General features: G+C 42.7%; 1 protein-coding gene across 3 annotated transcripts in view; it reads right to left on the bottom strand.

Moving 5' to 3' along the window:
- ttc3 (tetratricopeptide repeat domain 3) overlaps positions 1–17453 on the bottom strand; it is a 115091-nt gene that overhangs the window by 58045 nt on the left and 39593 nt on the right. For 2 of the 3 annotated variants that reach the window (XM_060909400.1, XM_060909401.1), the window contains exons 15-18: positions 15796–15832; positions 13757–13811; positions 10665–10755; positions 6207–6359 (exon numbers count right to left, since the gene is read on the bottom strand). In XM_060909400.1, coding sequence (XP_060765383.1) covers positions 6207–6359; positions 10665–10755; positions 13757–13811; positions 15796–15832 — 336 coding nt within the window. The remainder of the gene's footprint in view (positions 1–6206; positions 6360–10664; positions 10756–13756; positions 13812–15795; positions 15833–17453) is intronic. The other variant, XM_060909402.1, reaches the window with a different exon arrangement.

The following is a 17453-nucleotide window of genomic DNA, read 5'->3' as shown; positions in this document are numbered from 1 at the left end:
TAGTCCCCTATTTATACAAAATTGAGTCATTCAGCCATATTTTTGCTCAGCGTTAGCAACAGTTACAGGTTTTTAGCTTTCTCCAGAAATGTTTCCCGAAAGGGAAACCATATTTAAAACAAACCTTCTACAAGCTCGTCAAAAACCTGTTCGACAAGCTACATCAGCTTGGAATTTTCCAAAAATAAAAAACTTGATCTAAGCAACACACCACCAGGCACTTTCATGATAGTAAATAATATATATTTATTTTTAAAACCAGGTGCTTTCATCATTGTAAATAATACGTATATAATTTTCCCTTTACAAAATTCTAACAAAATGAGAACACGTGAAAGGAAATCCATATTTAAAACAAACCTGCTACAAACTCGTCAGAAACCTGTTTGACAAGCTACAGGAGCTCGGAATTTTCCGAAAAGAAAACTTGATCTAGATCACTTCCCTGGTCTAGGAGACAAAATATGTCAAAATGTGAGCATAACCGTCTTTTCAAAGAAAATCAGTGTTCGCCCGGAAGAAAGGAAAATGTTTTTTATTAATCTGAATCAGAGTCAAGAAAGGTGAAGCGCCTCCTCTTGGTCGCAGAGCTAGAAGTAGTATCGCTTGTGCTGGGACCAGTGAAGTTGAAATGGAACGTGCATCCTTCAAACTTCCCAATGTTGGCACCAGAAAACAAACCAGAAGCTGTAGTACTTGCAGATTCTCGAAAATAACACTTGCGGAGAACTGAACCGGTAGACTTTGTTGTGTGTTTGATGTGGAGAGAGCCTTTGACATTTTCCTTTGATGACCAGCAGAAGCAGATTTATAGGCATCTAGACTTTTCAGGTTTTTGTGCCCGCTGAGTTGAGCCACATAATTCTCTGCAATCTCAGCGTCCATCAGACGGGAGATACAGGTTCTCCTGACGGAATGGTTGCTTACGTTGCCTGGTAAACCTGCAGCTTCAGCAGCGTTCAGAAGAAACTTCCCGATCGCGTTTTTGCCCAGGGCTCCATTGCTGAACCAAATCTGCGAATTTTCCTTTCTCTTAAGGTTAATTGCCAGAAAAAAAACGGGGATTCTGGATCCTCTGCTGCTTCTGGCCGGCGGCTGGGGAATGCTTTATAAATGTTAACTGGGCAGCGACGATTACCAGTTGCTTGTGCAGTGGGATAGAAGGCTCGCCATGGCGTGTCTTACTTCCTCGCTCAGCTCGCCGCACAAGGACTTCATTTCCCGTTTCGGGCTCCAGTTCAAGACTTACATCTTCCCACTTCAGTTTTCTTGACTCGTCTCGGGCTCTGAAGCCAAAATGCAGTGCAAGAACCCACCATACGGTTCTCTGGAGAACTTCTGGGTCATGGGTGCCGAAAAGGCCTTTATCAAAAAGCAAATCCTCTTCGTCCTCTGTCAACGCCCTGGCTGCTTGTGGATGGTTTCCCTTCGCGAAAACCTCGACCAACTGCCGTTTACGGGCCACGAGGACTTCTCTTGACTTGTTGAACTCAGGGTCCGTGAAGATATTTAGTTTCGAGCCGTACTGATTCAGATAGCGCCGGATACTTCTCTGGAAAGACGTGAGCGAGGACGGCTCGTACACGTCGCCATTTTTCTTTGTTGCGGACATGAAAAAAACTGCACAGCAACGTGTTTAGTTCTTCGCCAGGTATGTCTTCCACCTTTCGACCTTCATTTAGGTTTCGACAGAACTTCTCAAAGACATTGAGGTCGTAGGTTGTCTTTTTTGTTGGATTTTCTGCCCTTTGCTCCTCAAGAAATTGCTGGATTTGCTCGGCGTTAGCAACAGTTCCAGGTTTGCTGCTTTCTCCTGAAATGTTTTCTTTTATTTCGTCTTCCTCAGGGTAGGAAAACTCGCTTTCGCTGTGAACACTGTCGTTATCTAGTCTGGTTAACACCAGACCATATCACAAGTGAAATATGGTCTGGAATCCGCCTATTGAATTTCTCGTAGGGGAGGTGTGGTTTACGATTGTCAGCGGCCGTTTATTGGACGTTGCGAATGTCTATCATTTGGCGTATACGTAGCCCATGGCCAATCATGGCAGTTGTACCCGGTGACGTAGTTAGAGCGACAAAGAGGCGAAGAAAGACTAACGCCAAACGCTGTTCTTTTTTTAAAACAAACTTTCGCTCTAAACTATTCAGAACAGTGTCTAAAGCTTGATCGAAAGTTTGGTTCGTATCGCTCGCCGCCATGTTAAATGTGATCCGTAAACAGTCCCAAATAAACTACAAGCTTCCGTTTGTCGAGTAGTACGCGTCACCGTCTTTCCACCCCTCCCCACTCTCTGATTGGCTCCCTAACTCAGGCGAGCCTTTAGACCATAGTTTCCATGCTGTCTTTTCAGATCGGAACGATTGTGCAAAGCAGCATGGGATTTCCCAGGCTAGTCGTTATCGCTATCCATGCTGTAAAATTAATGCTATTCTCCTGAGAAATGCGAAAATAAACGTTGACAAAAATTACTACTGTGTTTGTTTTTGCTGTGAACGAGCGAGTCGCCAGAGGTCCGTATCCAGGGTCCGTAACCGGGGTCTGCATCGCAAGATACAGGCCCACTCGTCAGCCAATCAGAGCGCAGGATTTGATGGAAACCGGGCCGTGAAACAAATAAAATACCCTATTAACTGAAATATTCCTTTTATTAAAAATGAGTTCTATAACAGGGGCATTTCCCTACTGGCCATTGCTGGGAAGATTTTTGCAAGAATCCTACTCAACTGGATTCAAATGACATGCTTCCCGAATCACAATGTGGCTTCAGAGGCGGAAGAAGCACAACTGACATGGTATTCTGCCTCTGGCAGCTCCAAGGAAAGCGTATTGAACAAAACATGCCGTTGATTGCTGTCTTTACAGACTTCAAAGTCTCTGACGTGGTGGGACGCGATGGGCCGTGGCAGATAACGCAAAAGTATGAGTGTCCTCCGAAGTTTAGTCAGATGGTCAAGGCTCTACACACGATACAACAGTAATAAAAGGTAATAAATAGACCATTTCTGAATAAATTTTCTCACAACATACTACCTGCATTTGCGTCTTTTCTTTAGCTTTCAGCAGTCTGTAATAGGGTGCATCAGTTGCCCCCTAAAAATGAAAAGTTCCTCCGATCATGATGCATTTTTGTTTTAATGTTCCTTTTGGTTAGCCTGGCAAGCCAGACTAAATGTGAATATTTAGTCTGGCCTCGATCCGTAGACATTTCCGACGGGGGTGGGAGGAACAAACCGCTGTCTTTCAAACTGTCTCTGTGCGTATAGGCCAACGCTCTGACCAATCAGCGCAACAGTGACCGTGACGTAGTCAGAGCGACAGAAAGCAGTGGGGGAGACCTTGAAATAAATAATTTTTCAAAATGCGTATTAATTAATAAACAGGTTCTAGATATTAAGAAGTTTGGAGATAATGACCACAAGTTTGGAGTCTGTACCACATACACTTTTTTTTTTCCCCCCAAGTGTTTTTCAAGGGTTTGCTTAAACTGTTTTTGAGAGTTTTTATTTAGTGGTGTTTGGTGAAATAATTTCCCTTAAATTTAAAATAACGAGAAAATAAGAAACAATCAAAAAGTCATGTTTCAAAGCTGTTTATTAATTCTTCGTACTGCACAAACTAGCCCCATCCTATTGGCTACGAGCGGAGCCAGCTGGTAGATCAGACTTTTGCCATAGCCGGTCGGCAAAACAGCGAAAACGTCCTTCTTGAAAAGGAATGAGCGGAGAGCCTCTTCCTGCTCATGTTTCAACGAAAACTCCAAGTCTAATTCTTCTAAAACTGATTCCAAAGCGGAGTCAAACGCGCGCTGTTCACTAGCCGCAGCCATCTTTCCTGTTGCGCTTTCTCCAGCGTCGCGCAGCTTTGTCGTCACTCCTGCAAAAGCCCGCCCAAAAAATCCAAACAAAAATCTTGCGTTGTGATTGGCGGGCACGATTTGATGCCCGGGGTGTTTTGTTTATATGGTGCGAGGCTAGGCCCACTCGCTAGGCAAAAATATTTTTGGCCGCTAGGCGGGTGGGTCAAGTTTACTAGGCTACCTTTTGGTAAGAAAACACACTGGGTGAAATATTTTTGACAAAATTCAAAAGTTTAATGGTGGCACCAGGAGCTCAAAGTTATGGAAAAAGCTGCTATTTTATGACTTTTATGACAAAATTTCGATCACTTTTCATGAAACATTATGGCACCTTATAGAGTATACCAAATATCTTAGATACACATTTTTAGTGCATATTCTAAATATATTATCAAGCACAGTTTGAGTTTTAGCTGTTCATTGAATCATTGTTCAGCTACTTTTAAACAATACAAATGTATTATGAATCACATTAATGCTTCTCAATCCCTTGCAAAGGTTCTTAACATGATCTCTGGCTCACAAGAAATCAATAAATGGAGTCCAACATTGTGATTCAAACCTTAAGCTTCGGTCACAACCGGCCATACGTGCTCCTACGTCCGGTCTACGTGCAAAAAACGCAAGAAACGCACGGAGGGTGCGTGTGAAAAGCACGGAGGGCGCGCGTGTGACATGCTGATTTTTGAGCCGCAGACCGGCCGCAGAGGTTCTTTGTCATGTCAAACAAACTCTATGGGCACTTACGTTTTTTTCAGGTTGCAAGACAAACTTACGGCCAACGTGCGTCTTTCTCCAGGAACAAAAAAAAAAAAAAAAAAACGCAGCGATTTGGGAAACGCCAAAAATCGCACGGCCAAAAAAAAAATTGTACATCCGGTTGTGACCTAGGCTTTACGCGAAAACATAAAATAAGCGTTTTTTGGCAAAAAATGAACCTCATGGTGCCACCATTATGGCCCTTTTCCACTACCCTTTTTCAGCTCACTTCAGCCCGACACGGCTCGCGTTTCGACTATCTCAGAGCAGCACGACTCAGCTCACTTCAGCCCTGCTTAGCACCCAAAACTCGCACGGTTTTGGAGTGGGGCTGAAGCGAGCCAAACCGAGCCGAGTGAGGCTGGGGGCGTGAGCAGACACTCCCATGTGCACTGATTGGTGAGGAGGAGTGTCCTCACATGCCCACACACGCCCCGCGAGCACGCTGGGATCTGTAAACACCGTAAACCAGGAAGAAGAAGAATTACGAGAATTTCTGAAGCCTTATGCGCCTCGCCTCATCTATACGCTCTTGCCAGTATCTGTTGGCGTTGTCGGTGACAACAAGCCACAGCACCAAGACCAGCAACACTAACGACTCCACGTCCTCCATGTTTATTGTTTACTATCCGGGTCGTGAGACTACCGCTTAAAAGCTCACTGATGTCACTGTTTGCGCTGCCTAACGACATCACGTGACGTCCACCCACTTTCGCTAACTCCACCCAATGTGTCCACCCACTTCCAGCCAGCACGGTTCAGCGCGGTTGTAGTCGAAATGCAACTCCAACAGCCCCGCTCAGCTCGACTCAGCCCAACTCAGCCGCGTTGGTAGTGGAAAAGCGGCATATGACTTTTGAATATGGTCAAAAAATTGTACAGGATGTCTTTATTGGTGAAAAGGAACACCCAAACAAAAATGCATCAGATTTTATGAAAGTGAGGGCAACTGATGCACCCTAGTCTGTAAAATGAGAGCTCAGACTTCCTGTTAAAACTGTTTATAAGTCAAAGGCACAACAGCTCTTTACCATCTTAGATCTGCTTTCTGCAACGCAATTACAGCTAGGATAGACCGTTCCATGCCTGCCGATTTCACTCGCGTCAGTTGCGTTGTTTTGAGAAGCACTGGTTTAGGAGGCACTAACACCACTCATTTTCAGATTCATTACTTTCCTACAATCTGGTAGCCTTGGGAGAGTTTACATGAAAAGGCGTGCGAAACGTACAAGACAGACAAAACATCGAATAAGAAGTAGCAGAGTCAGCAGTAAGGAAGGAAACATGACCGCACACTCTGTACCATTTACAAACATTTAAAAAAAAAAAAACAAAGGGCACAAGCACATCATGTATTTTAAGTGTGGCATTTCGGAAAACTCAAAGTTATACTAAGATTTGAGGAAGCCACCATCTCTATTATATCTAGCAAGAATAACAGCGGTGATTAATATAAAAGCTAAAATTAAACTAATTATCACAACTACACAGATTAAAAGTAGCACGGCAGGTCTCAGATGAGGCAGTCACTTTCAGGGAGGACTTTACATGAGCTCAAAGTGCATATCTGAGGGTGTCATAGCTCACCTTGGTCCCTGTGGAGCCCAGAATCCTAAGTGCCTCAGAGAAAGACTGCTCTGCGTTGCGGCAACGCTGGTCACTGAGCGCTGTATGAGCATCTCGTACCGCAGCACAAAACTGCTTCTTACTGCACACTTCGCTGCTGCTGCTGCTCTGGGGCTTTAAGAGGAGAACATTGTACCATTAGCACCAATGGCCTGGGTTTCCACACAACACACATTCTCAAATGACTGAGGCACAACAATGAGCCTCACTTATAAATCTTTTAGTAAAAGTCGTGTGCACACGTTTGCTTACAGTGGCATGCAAAAGTTTGGGCACCCTTACTGAAAATGTGTTACTGTGAATAGTTAAGTGAGCGGAATCACTTAACTGATCACCAAAAGGCATAAAGGTAAAGACGACATTTCTTTTCAGCGTTTTCTGCAAGATGTGTGTATTATTTTTGTTTTGTACAATTGGAGAGTGAAAAAAAGAAAAAGGAACGCCATGCGAAAGTTTGGGCACCCCAGTACATTTGAGTTCTAGGGTAACTTTTACCAAGGTTCCAGACCTTAATTAGCTTATTGAGCTGCGGCTTGTTCGAATTCTTCGTTAGGAAAGGTCAGATGATGCAGATTTCAAAGCTGGATAAACTCTCTGACTCCTCAAACTTGTCCCTAAAATCAACAGCCATGGGCTCCTCTAAGCAACTCCCTCGCATTCTGAATAATAAAATAATTGATGCTCACAAAGCAGGAGAAGGCTACAAGAACGTAGCAAAGTGTTTTCAGGTAGCTGTTTCCTCAGACTGTAATGGTATTAAGAAATGGCAGTTAACAGAAACAGTGGAGATCAAGGTGAGGTCTGGAAGATGAAGAAAAAACTTTCTGAAAGAACTGCTCGCTGGATTGCTAGAAAGGCAAATAAAAAACCCTGTTTGACTGCAAAAGACCTTCAGAAAGATTTAGCAGACCCTGGAGTGGTGGTGCACTGTTCTACTATGCAGCGACACCTGAACAAATATGACCTTCATGCGAGAGTCATCAGAAGAAACTCTTTCCTGCGTCCTAGCCACAAAATTCAGCGTCTGAAGTTTGCAAATGAACATCTAAATAAGCTTGATGCATTTTGGAAACAAGTCCTGTGGACTGATGAAACCAAAATAGAACTTTTTGGCCACAATGTGCAAAGGTATGTTTGAAGGAAAAAGGGTGCCAAATTCCAGGAAAAGAACACCTCTCCAACTCTGAAGCATGGGTGTGGATCGATCATGCTTTGGGGTTGTGTTGCAGCCAGTGGCACAGGGCACATTTCATTGGTCGAGGGAAGCATGGATTCGAATAAATACCAGCAAATTCTGGAAGCAAACATCACACCATCTGTAAAAAAGTTGAAGTTAAAAAGAGATGGGTCCTACAATAAGACGATGATCCAAAACACACCTCAAAATCTACAACGGAATACCTCAAGAGGCACAAGCTGAAGGTTTTGCCCTGGCCCTCACAGTCCCCTGACCTAAACGTCATTGAAAATCTGTGGGTAGATCTCAAAAGAGCAGTGCGTGCAAGACAGCCCAGGAAACTTGTAGAACTGAAACCTTTTGCAAGGACAAAAGGTGTGAAAATCCCCCAGGTAAGAACTGAAAGATTATTAGCTGGCTACAAAAAAAAGTGTTTACAAGCTGTGATACTTGACAAAGGGGGTGTTACTAGGTACTAACCATGCAGGGTGCCCAAACTTTTGTTTCGGGCCCTTTTCCTTTTTTGTCATTTTGAAAATGTAAAAGAAGAAAATAAAAAAAAAACTGCTTTTGCTTAAAATATAAAGGGAATGAGTCATTAACTTTATGCCTTTTGGAGATCATTTCATCTTCAACTTGTTTAACCGTTCACAGGAACAGCAATTTTGACCAGGGGTGCACAAACTTTTGCATACCACTCGAAGTCAAACTGGACTAAAAATTTCCACTGTATTTCAAGTTCCAGAAATGCTATGCATGGAATTTCATCAACAAATCACTTGTAAATTACCAGGCACGTGCACAAGACAGCTGATTTGTATTTAGTGACGCCCATAAAACTCCGTAAACAGGTAAAGCTCACAGAGCCAAAACGAAACGCAAAGGAAGGGGACTTTCACAGTGGTGAAACAAAGTTATTTTGACTCGCATGCATTCTGAATTATATTACAATAAATAATACATTTTTTAAAACAGTAACATCTGAAAAGGCCAAAATCTGAAGCCAGATAACACAAAAGGTGCATTAGATGTGAATCACATGAGATAAAAAAAAAATGGTTTGACATTGGGGGGGAATTATTATAATCTTTCTTTATTTGGTTTGAAGCTGAACAATTGAGCTTTTCATGATTTCGTCTTATGTGTAAACTTCCATACACTCAAACGCATGATAAGGACACGAACGCTTTTCCAAAATTATGGGATTTCCATCCATCCATCCGCCCACCCATCTATTATCTGGAACCGCTTATCCCGTGCAGCGTCGCGGGCAAGCTGGAGCCTATCCCAGCTGACGATGGGCGAGAGGCGGGGTACACCCTGGACAAGTCATCGCAGGGCTGACACATAGAAACAAACAACCGTTCACACTCACATTCACACCTACGGTCAATTTAGAGCCACCAATTAGCCGAACCTGCACGTCTTTGGCCTGTGGAGGAAACCGGAGCACCCGGAGGAAACCCACACAGACGCTGGGAGAACATGCAAACTCCATGCAGAAAAGGCCCTCGCCGGCCACTGGGCCCGAACCCAGAACCTTTTTGCTGTGGGGCGACGGTGCTAACCACTACACCACCGTGCCGCCCTGTACATGAATCCATTAACCATAAAATCAGAATATACATCACAAAACCAGGAATCACCACAGAACGCCCGGAAATATGGAAATTATTAACACTGACTCAATGAACAGATCAAACAACCTGTACCTATGAAAGATACATTTGGAGTCCACTAATAACTCGTGTCAAGAGACAAGAAAGTTCAGACAGTTTACACATTGCATCATGCATATGAAAATCTAGCTCCTTGGCACTGGCTAGTATTGAGAACTCTTATAAGGCTGTTCAAAATTTCCACATCAAACCATGCAGAGAAACAGGTCTCAGGCGATTATATATGGAATCAATTTTGTGCCAAAATGTTCATACAAAGGGCGGCACGGTGGTGTAGTGGTTAGCGCTGTCGCCTCACAGCAAGAAGGTCCTGGGTTCAAGCCCCGGGGCCGGCGAGAGCCTTTCTGTGCGGAGTTTGCATGTTCTCCCCGTGTCCGCGTGGGTTTCCTCCGGGTGCTCCGGTTTCCCCCACAGTCCAAAGACATGCAGGTTAGGTTAACTGGTGACTCTAAATTGACCGTAGGTGTGAATGTGAGTGTGAATGGTTGTCTGTGTCTATGTGTCAGCCCTGTGATGACCTGGCGACTTGTCCAGGGTGTACCCCGCCTTTCGCCCGTAGTCAGCTGGGATAGGCTCCAGCTTGCCTGCGACCCTGTAGAAGGATAAAGCGGCTACAGATAATGAGATGAGATGTTCATACAATGCTTTTGAAATATCAAACAAAAACGACAAATCAAAATACAAAAAAAAAAAAGTCAATTTTTTTAGCCTGGCAAACAAATTATTCGTGTAATCGTGCAAAATATCAGTCTATTACTCTTCAGAAACCTTTTATTTTTGTTCCGCGTCTTTCTCAGTTTTGTTTGGCGTAATTTATTTCGGTTGCGATTCCAGCTTTCTCGTTTGCGCTCCCTGACTTTTTGCTTACAGTTTTGGCACAAACTTCACGTGTGGGTGGGCTGTCCAGGAATGCATTCCCATTGGCTAACTTGTATTTGACTGACAGCTACGCTCAGCCATTCCCCCGGAGGCTGTTGCAGCCATTTCCTACTTGGATTTTGGCGGACTGTTTGACGAGTGACCGATCCATTGACGGTACACAAGGATCGAGTGGACATACAACACATTTGTCCCGTACTTACACTTTGTTGAATTAATTCAATATCATAGTCGCCACTGAAGTCCACTCGATCCTTGTTTACCGTCAATGGATCGGTCACTCGTCAAACAGTCCGCCAGAATCCGAGTAGGGAATGGCTGAGCGTAGCTGTTAGTCAAACACAAGTTAGCCAATGGGAATGCATTCCTGGGCAGCCCACCCACACGGGAAGTTTGTGCCAAAACTGTAAGCAAAAAGTCCGGGAGCGCAAACGAGAAAGCTGGAATCGCAACCGAAATAAATTACGTCAAACAAAACTGAGAAAGACGCGGAACAAAAATAAAAGGGTTCTGAAGAGTAATAGACTGATATTTTGCACGATTACACGAATAATTTGTTTGCAAGTCTAAAAAAAATTTGACTTTTGTATTTTGATTTGTCGTTTTTGTTTGATATTTCAAAAGTTTTGAACATTTTGGCACAAAATTGATTCCATAATTATACAGTTCATGGACGTCACAGACCTTTTCCTGTGTAGGTGGCTGTTTATTCTTTAAAGACTGCTTCTCTGGATTAACTGACGGTGCTTTTTTGGCCTTTCGGTCCCCCATTTCACTACAAGTAGAACAGAAAGAGAAGGAGTACAAACATGAGATACACACTTGAACAAATGATACATTCTTTAGACAGCCAGAGAAGAAAGAGCGAGCAAAGAAAGAAGGGGGGAGGGGGGAGAAAAAACCTCTCATGTGCTTGCCCAATCTTGTGTTATAGTTACCTACAGGCTAACATAATTAACTTGTCATGCTTTGGGCTTAAATTAAGTTAAACACATTAAATGCTGACGAATGAAAACATGCGATACTCCGATTTCTTGGTGAGGAGAATATTCCGTCTTTGATGGCCACGTCTTCGTTTTGCCCAACATACCATGAAGAGCCGTATGGCAGTTTTTCCACTGCAGTGTTCTGTATTTTGCTTGGGTTTTGTCAGTTTATACATCTCGCATGTGCCGATTTGTATTTAAAAACGACTCCTTTAAATCGCTGAGTTTTCCCCAATAATCATAATACTAATTAATTAGCAGGTGAGCAAAGAGCACAAGCTACTAGCGTGTTGGCCCAAAGTGAAAAAATATGAAGCATCTAGAACATACGGTTTTGTTCTGTATTTATTCCTGTACTTCGTGTCTCCGGACTCATTCTCTCACACACCCAAATTGTACACTTTTTCATGCCTGACATTCCGTTTGCATGTCAGTGACACTGCCCTGCCAACCTACCTCACTGTCTCTTTGCGCGTTACACTGTAACGTGACTTGCTGTTTTGCACTTCAGGTCCGACGCCAACTGCATTTCAATGCCTTTGTATTTGGAGTCCGCGTAATGGCAAATCTGAATTTAATTTGATGTAATAACTTGCCCTGAATTCCTTTAACAAGCTGCACTGAAGCGGTCACGGCAGCTGATAACGAAAGTGAATGCGTGTTTTTCAAGTCAAGCTCATGCGGCATTCTCGAAAAAGGGTGTCGGTGTCAGATTTAGTGTGCGTGTTGGAAAAGTATAGCCCGCTCATGTAGTCTTTTCTGTATGCTGCGTATCTTGTATATCCCGTATAAATAAGCAGGATTTGGAGAGACCCAGCCGATCAGAACAACGAATAACCTGAATTCGAGTGTTGGTAAAAGTTGTGCGTTTTGTATGCTTTGCTGGCATTTAACACCGAGTTCATTTAAATTTAGTTCCTGCTACTTGCTTATCCAAGTGTTTACTGTTGAAAATTTTTGCCAGTGAACTTGCTTCACTCCTAAGTAAAAATACACAGAGTGGTATAAAGTAAAGGAAAGGCTGGGGTTGATTTCTTTCTAGTCGTGATTGTAGATTTCTGCAGCCTGTTGTTGACAGGAACTCAGGCTTGTGCATGTACCTGGGTAAGGGCACAAGGACCGTCAGGGCATGAGTAAGCATCCAATTCCTTTGTTGGACACCAAGACCAAACAAAGGTATAGGATAGTTTCAGAAGTAGGGTAATAGATGGTTCTTAAAATGTAAGGACTAGTGGAATTACCAAATTTAGGTTGGAAATGAAGCAGCGCCCTTTGTGACGTGCTCCACCACGACCAACAACACTGTGATAACATTATATTTCTTTGTTTTCAACCTAACCAATGAAGTGAGACCACACCCAACAGCCATGGGCTGAGTAAAATTGATCTATTTGACAAAACAAACAAGCTGTCAAAGAGAACTTGAGAAGGAACATGGTAAAGTTGGTGAAATAGTCAATCTGAAGTGATTTCTACAGCTAAAAGGCTATAAAGGATTTTTCTTTTTGTTCCTACAAGTTTTAACATAATCACATTTTGGGACTTTACGGGCTCAGTAGATTTCTGCCTTTGACTGATTTCTTTTTAGGATTTAGAGTGTATCTTAAGCCTAGGTCACAACCGGACGTACAATTTTTTGGCCGTGCGATTTTTGGCGTTTCCCAAATCGCTGCGCTTTTTTTGTTCGTGGAGAAAGACGCACGTTGGCTGTAAGTTTGTCTTGCAACCTGAAAAAAACGCAAGCGCCCGTAGAGTTTGTTTGACATGACAAAGAACCTCTGCGGCCAGTCTACGGCTCGAAACTCAGCACGTCGCACGCGCGCCCTCCGTGCGTTTGTTGCGTTTTTTGCACATAGACCGGCCGTAGGAGCACGTACGGCCGGTTGTGACCGAGGCTTTAGGGGACAGAAATGGACTCCTACTGTACCTCTATTTCTGACAGAATGAGATGAGGAAAGTATAAACTATAAGGAAAACGTTCGTCAAGGTTTTTTTGTTTTTTTTTTAACAGAAAACCACGTCTTAATCGGGCCAATATTGGAGACGCCAGCATTCACTTACTGATTAACATTAATAAATGTAGAGGAGAAAAAAAAAACAAAGTTATTTGGGGAATGAAATCTCAGTATTTAATCTAAACTAGTTTCAGAAAGGAAAGTTCCTTCAGCTAAACCTTTAGATAGAAACTGACGGAGTACAAAATAAAAATTAAGGACAATGTAAATCCTCATGGAATTGTGAATAAACTATTTTCAGGGCCAATTTAAAAAAAAAAAATTTCCTTTTCACCTTAACAACAGAAAACAATAGGAGAGGACTACAAACAAACAAAAGTGAAACTACTGAGGCAGAAAAGATGCTGAACAATGCAAATGGTCAGATATATAAGACTAGAAAAGGTGAAGGGTTTTGAAGGCTTAAAGAATGAATTTATAATAATAATAATAATAATAATAATAATAATAAAGAGAAAGTAACAGTTACTACACTGAAGTGCTAATAAGCAAGCTAAAAGCTGTCTGTGAAACATTAAAGTTCAGTGAGTCAAAGGTTTTACCATAGAGTGAGTTCAACACCACAACACTGACTCCGTCTACTTTCATTTCTCTTCGCGGAAACCCCCCCACCGTTTTGTTTGTTTGAGAGAGACTAGGATAATTTAAAAAAAATAATAATTTTTTTTTTTTACACTGAAAAACATATTCGTAACTTGTACTGTAGAAGAAGTGTGACTAAAACTCAGTGTATTTTGGAGTGCGAGAGAAAAAAAAAAAAAACCGTTGGAGTTACCTTTTAGCGTGTTTAAAGCAGTAGTCCTCACCTGGAGGGTCAGACACCAGCTTCCCTGAAAGAAGAAAGTTTAGTTTGTGAAGCATAGCAGAGAAACACGAGTTAGAAAACAACTACTCCCTCTGCGACAGATAAGAGGTCTGGAGAAACCTGAAGAGCAGGACTGGGTTGAAAAAAATAAAAAGCACAAACGCTCGCGCTCGCTCGCTCTCTCTCACACTCACTCACACACACAAACAGAGAGAGAAGGGTGTGTGACATACACAGTCATTAGCAGCTGCCCTCAAAACTCCTGCTATTAAAAAGTGCCCCAAAACCGGTTCTCTGTACGCGGGTGTAATTTCCTCCTGACTGACTGCTGAAGTGGAAATGAAATGCAAGTTTCATTGGGCTTGAAATGGATCACGTGACTTATCCATTCCTCATGACTGCACTACTGCGCGTGCAAACTGCAAAGCGTTTCCACTTCCTGCCAGAAAAAAAAAAACACCCACCATAATCTCTGTTCACACCTATGCAAACAAGCTGAAGAAGCAGACAAACCTGTGTGTTACTTCACACACACACACACACACACACACACATCTATATGTCTGATGGCAGTTCCTTAAGTTTCAATCCTCTGCATCAACTGTTATTAAAAGGCACGTGAATCTTTTTTTTTTTTTTCCACTTAAACCAAAAGGTCCAGATGTGGACGTATTTAAGTCAGCAGTAAATGCAGACCTCCTGGATCAGAGCTTTTAAAACATCTTTTTTTGTGTTCGCATTTCTGTTTCGTGCGGTGGTCATGGTATTGATTGTAGTTCATATCTGGCTGGGACACGGTGACCTGTGAACCTTAGTGTACAGGGTTCGGACCCTTAAACTGTGGGCAAACAACACATCTGTCTGTTTTATTTGATTCTTCCAGTAAGGCTCAGTGCAGGTCTTCCAGCTTACCATGACATGACCACCTTATGAACCATGTCGTGCTTGTTGTCCAAGTGTCCCTGTTTTGTTTGCATTTATTTTTTGCAATGGAACGGTATGCTTTTGCACTGGGCCGCTTTTCATCTTTCTTGATGGTTCCACCAGGCCCAGATTGAATAACGCGATTTAAAAAAAAGTTATTTATCAGAATCACCGGCTATTTAGTCCCTGCTTTACTGTCTGGGATGTACTTTGGACCTTAGCACTAGATCGAAATGGTTTCTCAGATAACATTGAGTAAAAGTATCAAAAGAGTACAGAATGGCTGATAATCACTGATATGATTTTACTCGCTGCTACACCTTTGGCACAGAGCTAAACGATTTGTGTTTAAACAAATCAGCCCAGTAAATGTCAGCCAAGTACTACTGAACACTTTTTCGAAGACCACACAGGAAGCTGCACACGCACACTCATTAATAAACACCATGTACGTACGTATAACAAACCACTGCAGATCATTCAAACATTTGATCGGGACAAATGTGCACCATGCCCCCCCCCAAAAAAATGGCCTTTTTTTAATTTAGCAATGAATAAAAGGTTAAGAAAGCAAATAAATATTGAAGCAACAAGTTCATGTTTTTCTTTCGATTTAAAGAAAACAAAACATCCACCCACACAGAGCTTCCCTCAAATATCAGCCTGATCCGGGTTGAACATGTTGTTACGTGTCTGCTGGAACTGTACCAGGCGCTGGCCTTTCACTTCCTTATTTGTTTGGAACATGATCATGAAACATCTCATACAGAAAGGTAGAACATTAAAAACAAGCACTTCTGGTACTTTCTAGCAGTAACTTTGAATCTACATCGATAACTACGTAATTCCTCCTCTTCTTTTTTTTTTTTTTTTGCACGCACTTGAAATCAGTTTTAGGCAAACAGGTTTTCGCAAGACTCCGCGGTTTGTATCGTATGACGACTTTTTCACAAAAAGTAAACTTCTCGGTCATTTCTTTCACTTTGGTTTTGGTGACCTTGGGTCACACAAGGTTTCACTTTCTCAGAGCTTTTCATCTCATCGCCTTTATTCAATCCAAATTCAAGTAATCATAAGTGACTCACCTGATGGCTCCTCCGGCTTTCTGTCTTCTGCTTTCTGCTGCGTAAGAACATGAATGGTTTTATGTTCACAGCTGCTCAACACTCAGACCTTTTAGGCTAGACAATTAGGCCCACTTTACACGGGGACGGTCTGAAATAAAAACGCAGAAGTCCGTTTTCGTTCTCACTTTTCCGCGTCTACACAGTGACGCATAAATGTGTGGAATTCAATTGGATGTGCATGCCAGGCGGCTAGGTGGTGCTGTGAAAGACCTCCGCTATGTCTGCACGCATGCGCAACGTCTTCCGTCTTGTTTGATCTGCACATCTGCGCCGCGAAAACTTTGACTACTCTGGCTATGGTAAGTAAGAAAGTAAAAAAGTAAGAGCATACTATACTCGCTTCTGTTCATTAACGGTATATGTGCAGATTCGGTAGAGATGTTCGAAGGACTCCTGGACGTTTATTAAAGCTGCCAGAGCAGCTTGAAGGTCCGTTGGATCGATGTAATCAGACATGCTCTTACTTTTTTACTTACTTTCTTACTTCCCGGGCTGGCATGTACAGTATGACATATGTATGACGTAAACGCGTACCCGACGTGAGCAGATCCGAGCAGAGTTTTGCGTATTGGGTAGTTTAGACGGATATGCAACGGGGGCTGTTTTTAACTTACCCACTCTGGAAGGCGTTTTCAATTTTTTCCGTTTTTCAGCCTCAGAAACGCCGTCCCCGTGCAGACGAAAGGCAATTCTGATAAAATATTTAGTTGTTTTTACCCGACAGCGTCCTCGTGTAAACGGGCCCTTAGTTTACTCATTTCACTGACATTTTATTTTACGTGACAAGATATTTTTTTAAATTAAAAATAAATAAATAAATAAATAAATACACAGGTGACTTATTCTTTCGACTGCGTTCATTATGTCATATATTAAATATGGTTAGTTTTTTCTTTTTATCACACATCTAGTTTTTCGGTTTGTTTACCTGACATGTTTCGACGTACGACTGTCGTCTTCCTCAGAGTGTCACCGGATGTTGTTGGTGACGCATCTTTTATCAGCTGATGTTTCCGAAGGCATGACCTTCCTGTCTGGTTTGACAGGTCGGTCACGCCTTCTACTGTCTGTTCGTCCCCTGCAAGATGATACTCCAGGTATGGGAGAGCATGTATGCTCCCTCATCCCGGTTGATGGTCCTCGGACTTCGCTTACGGATCTCCACGGCCTCCCTGATCCAGCGCTGATGTTTATTATCTTCTGTGCGGATGACTCTGGCATTCCCCCAGTCCATAATATGATTTTCCCTTTTGCAGTGATCTGTTATAACTGGCTTATAATTTCCCTGTTGTGCCTTTTCTTTTATTGTTCTGGTTTGTCTTGTCGCTGTCTCCTTTTCGCATTCTTTCTTATGTTCATTTTTCCTTGTGTTGAAACTCCTTCCTGTCTCCCCGATGTAACAATAAAAGAAAAGGCACAACAGGAAAATTATAAGTCAGCTATAACAGATCACTGCAAAAGGGAAAATCATATTATGGACTGGGGGAATGCCAGAGTCATCCGCACAGAAGATAATAAACATCAGCGCTGGATCAGGGAGGCCATGGAGATCCGTAAGCGAAGTCCGAGGACCATCAACCGGGATGAGGGAGCATACATGCTCTCCCATACCTGGA

The sequence above is a fragment of the Neoarius graeffei genome, chromosome 25 (assembly GCF_027579695.1).
Source record: "Neoarius graeffei isolate fNeoGra1 chromosome 25, fNeoGra1.pri, whole genome shotgun sequence".
Lineage (NCBI taxonomy): Eukaryota > Metazoa > Chordata > Actinopteri > Siluriformes > Ariidae > Neoarius > Neoarius graeffei.
Note: the sequence above shows the minus strand (reverse complement) of the source record. Positions and strands in the feature narration are given on the sequence as shown.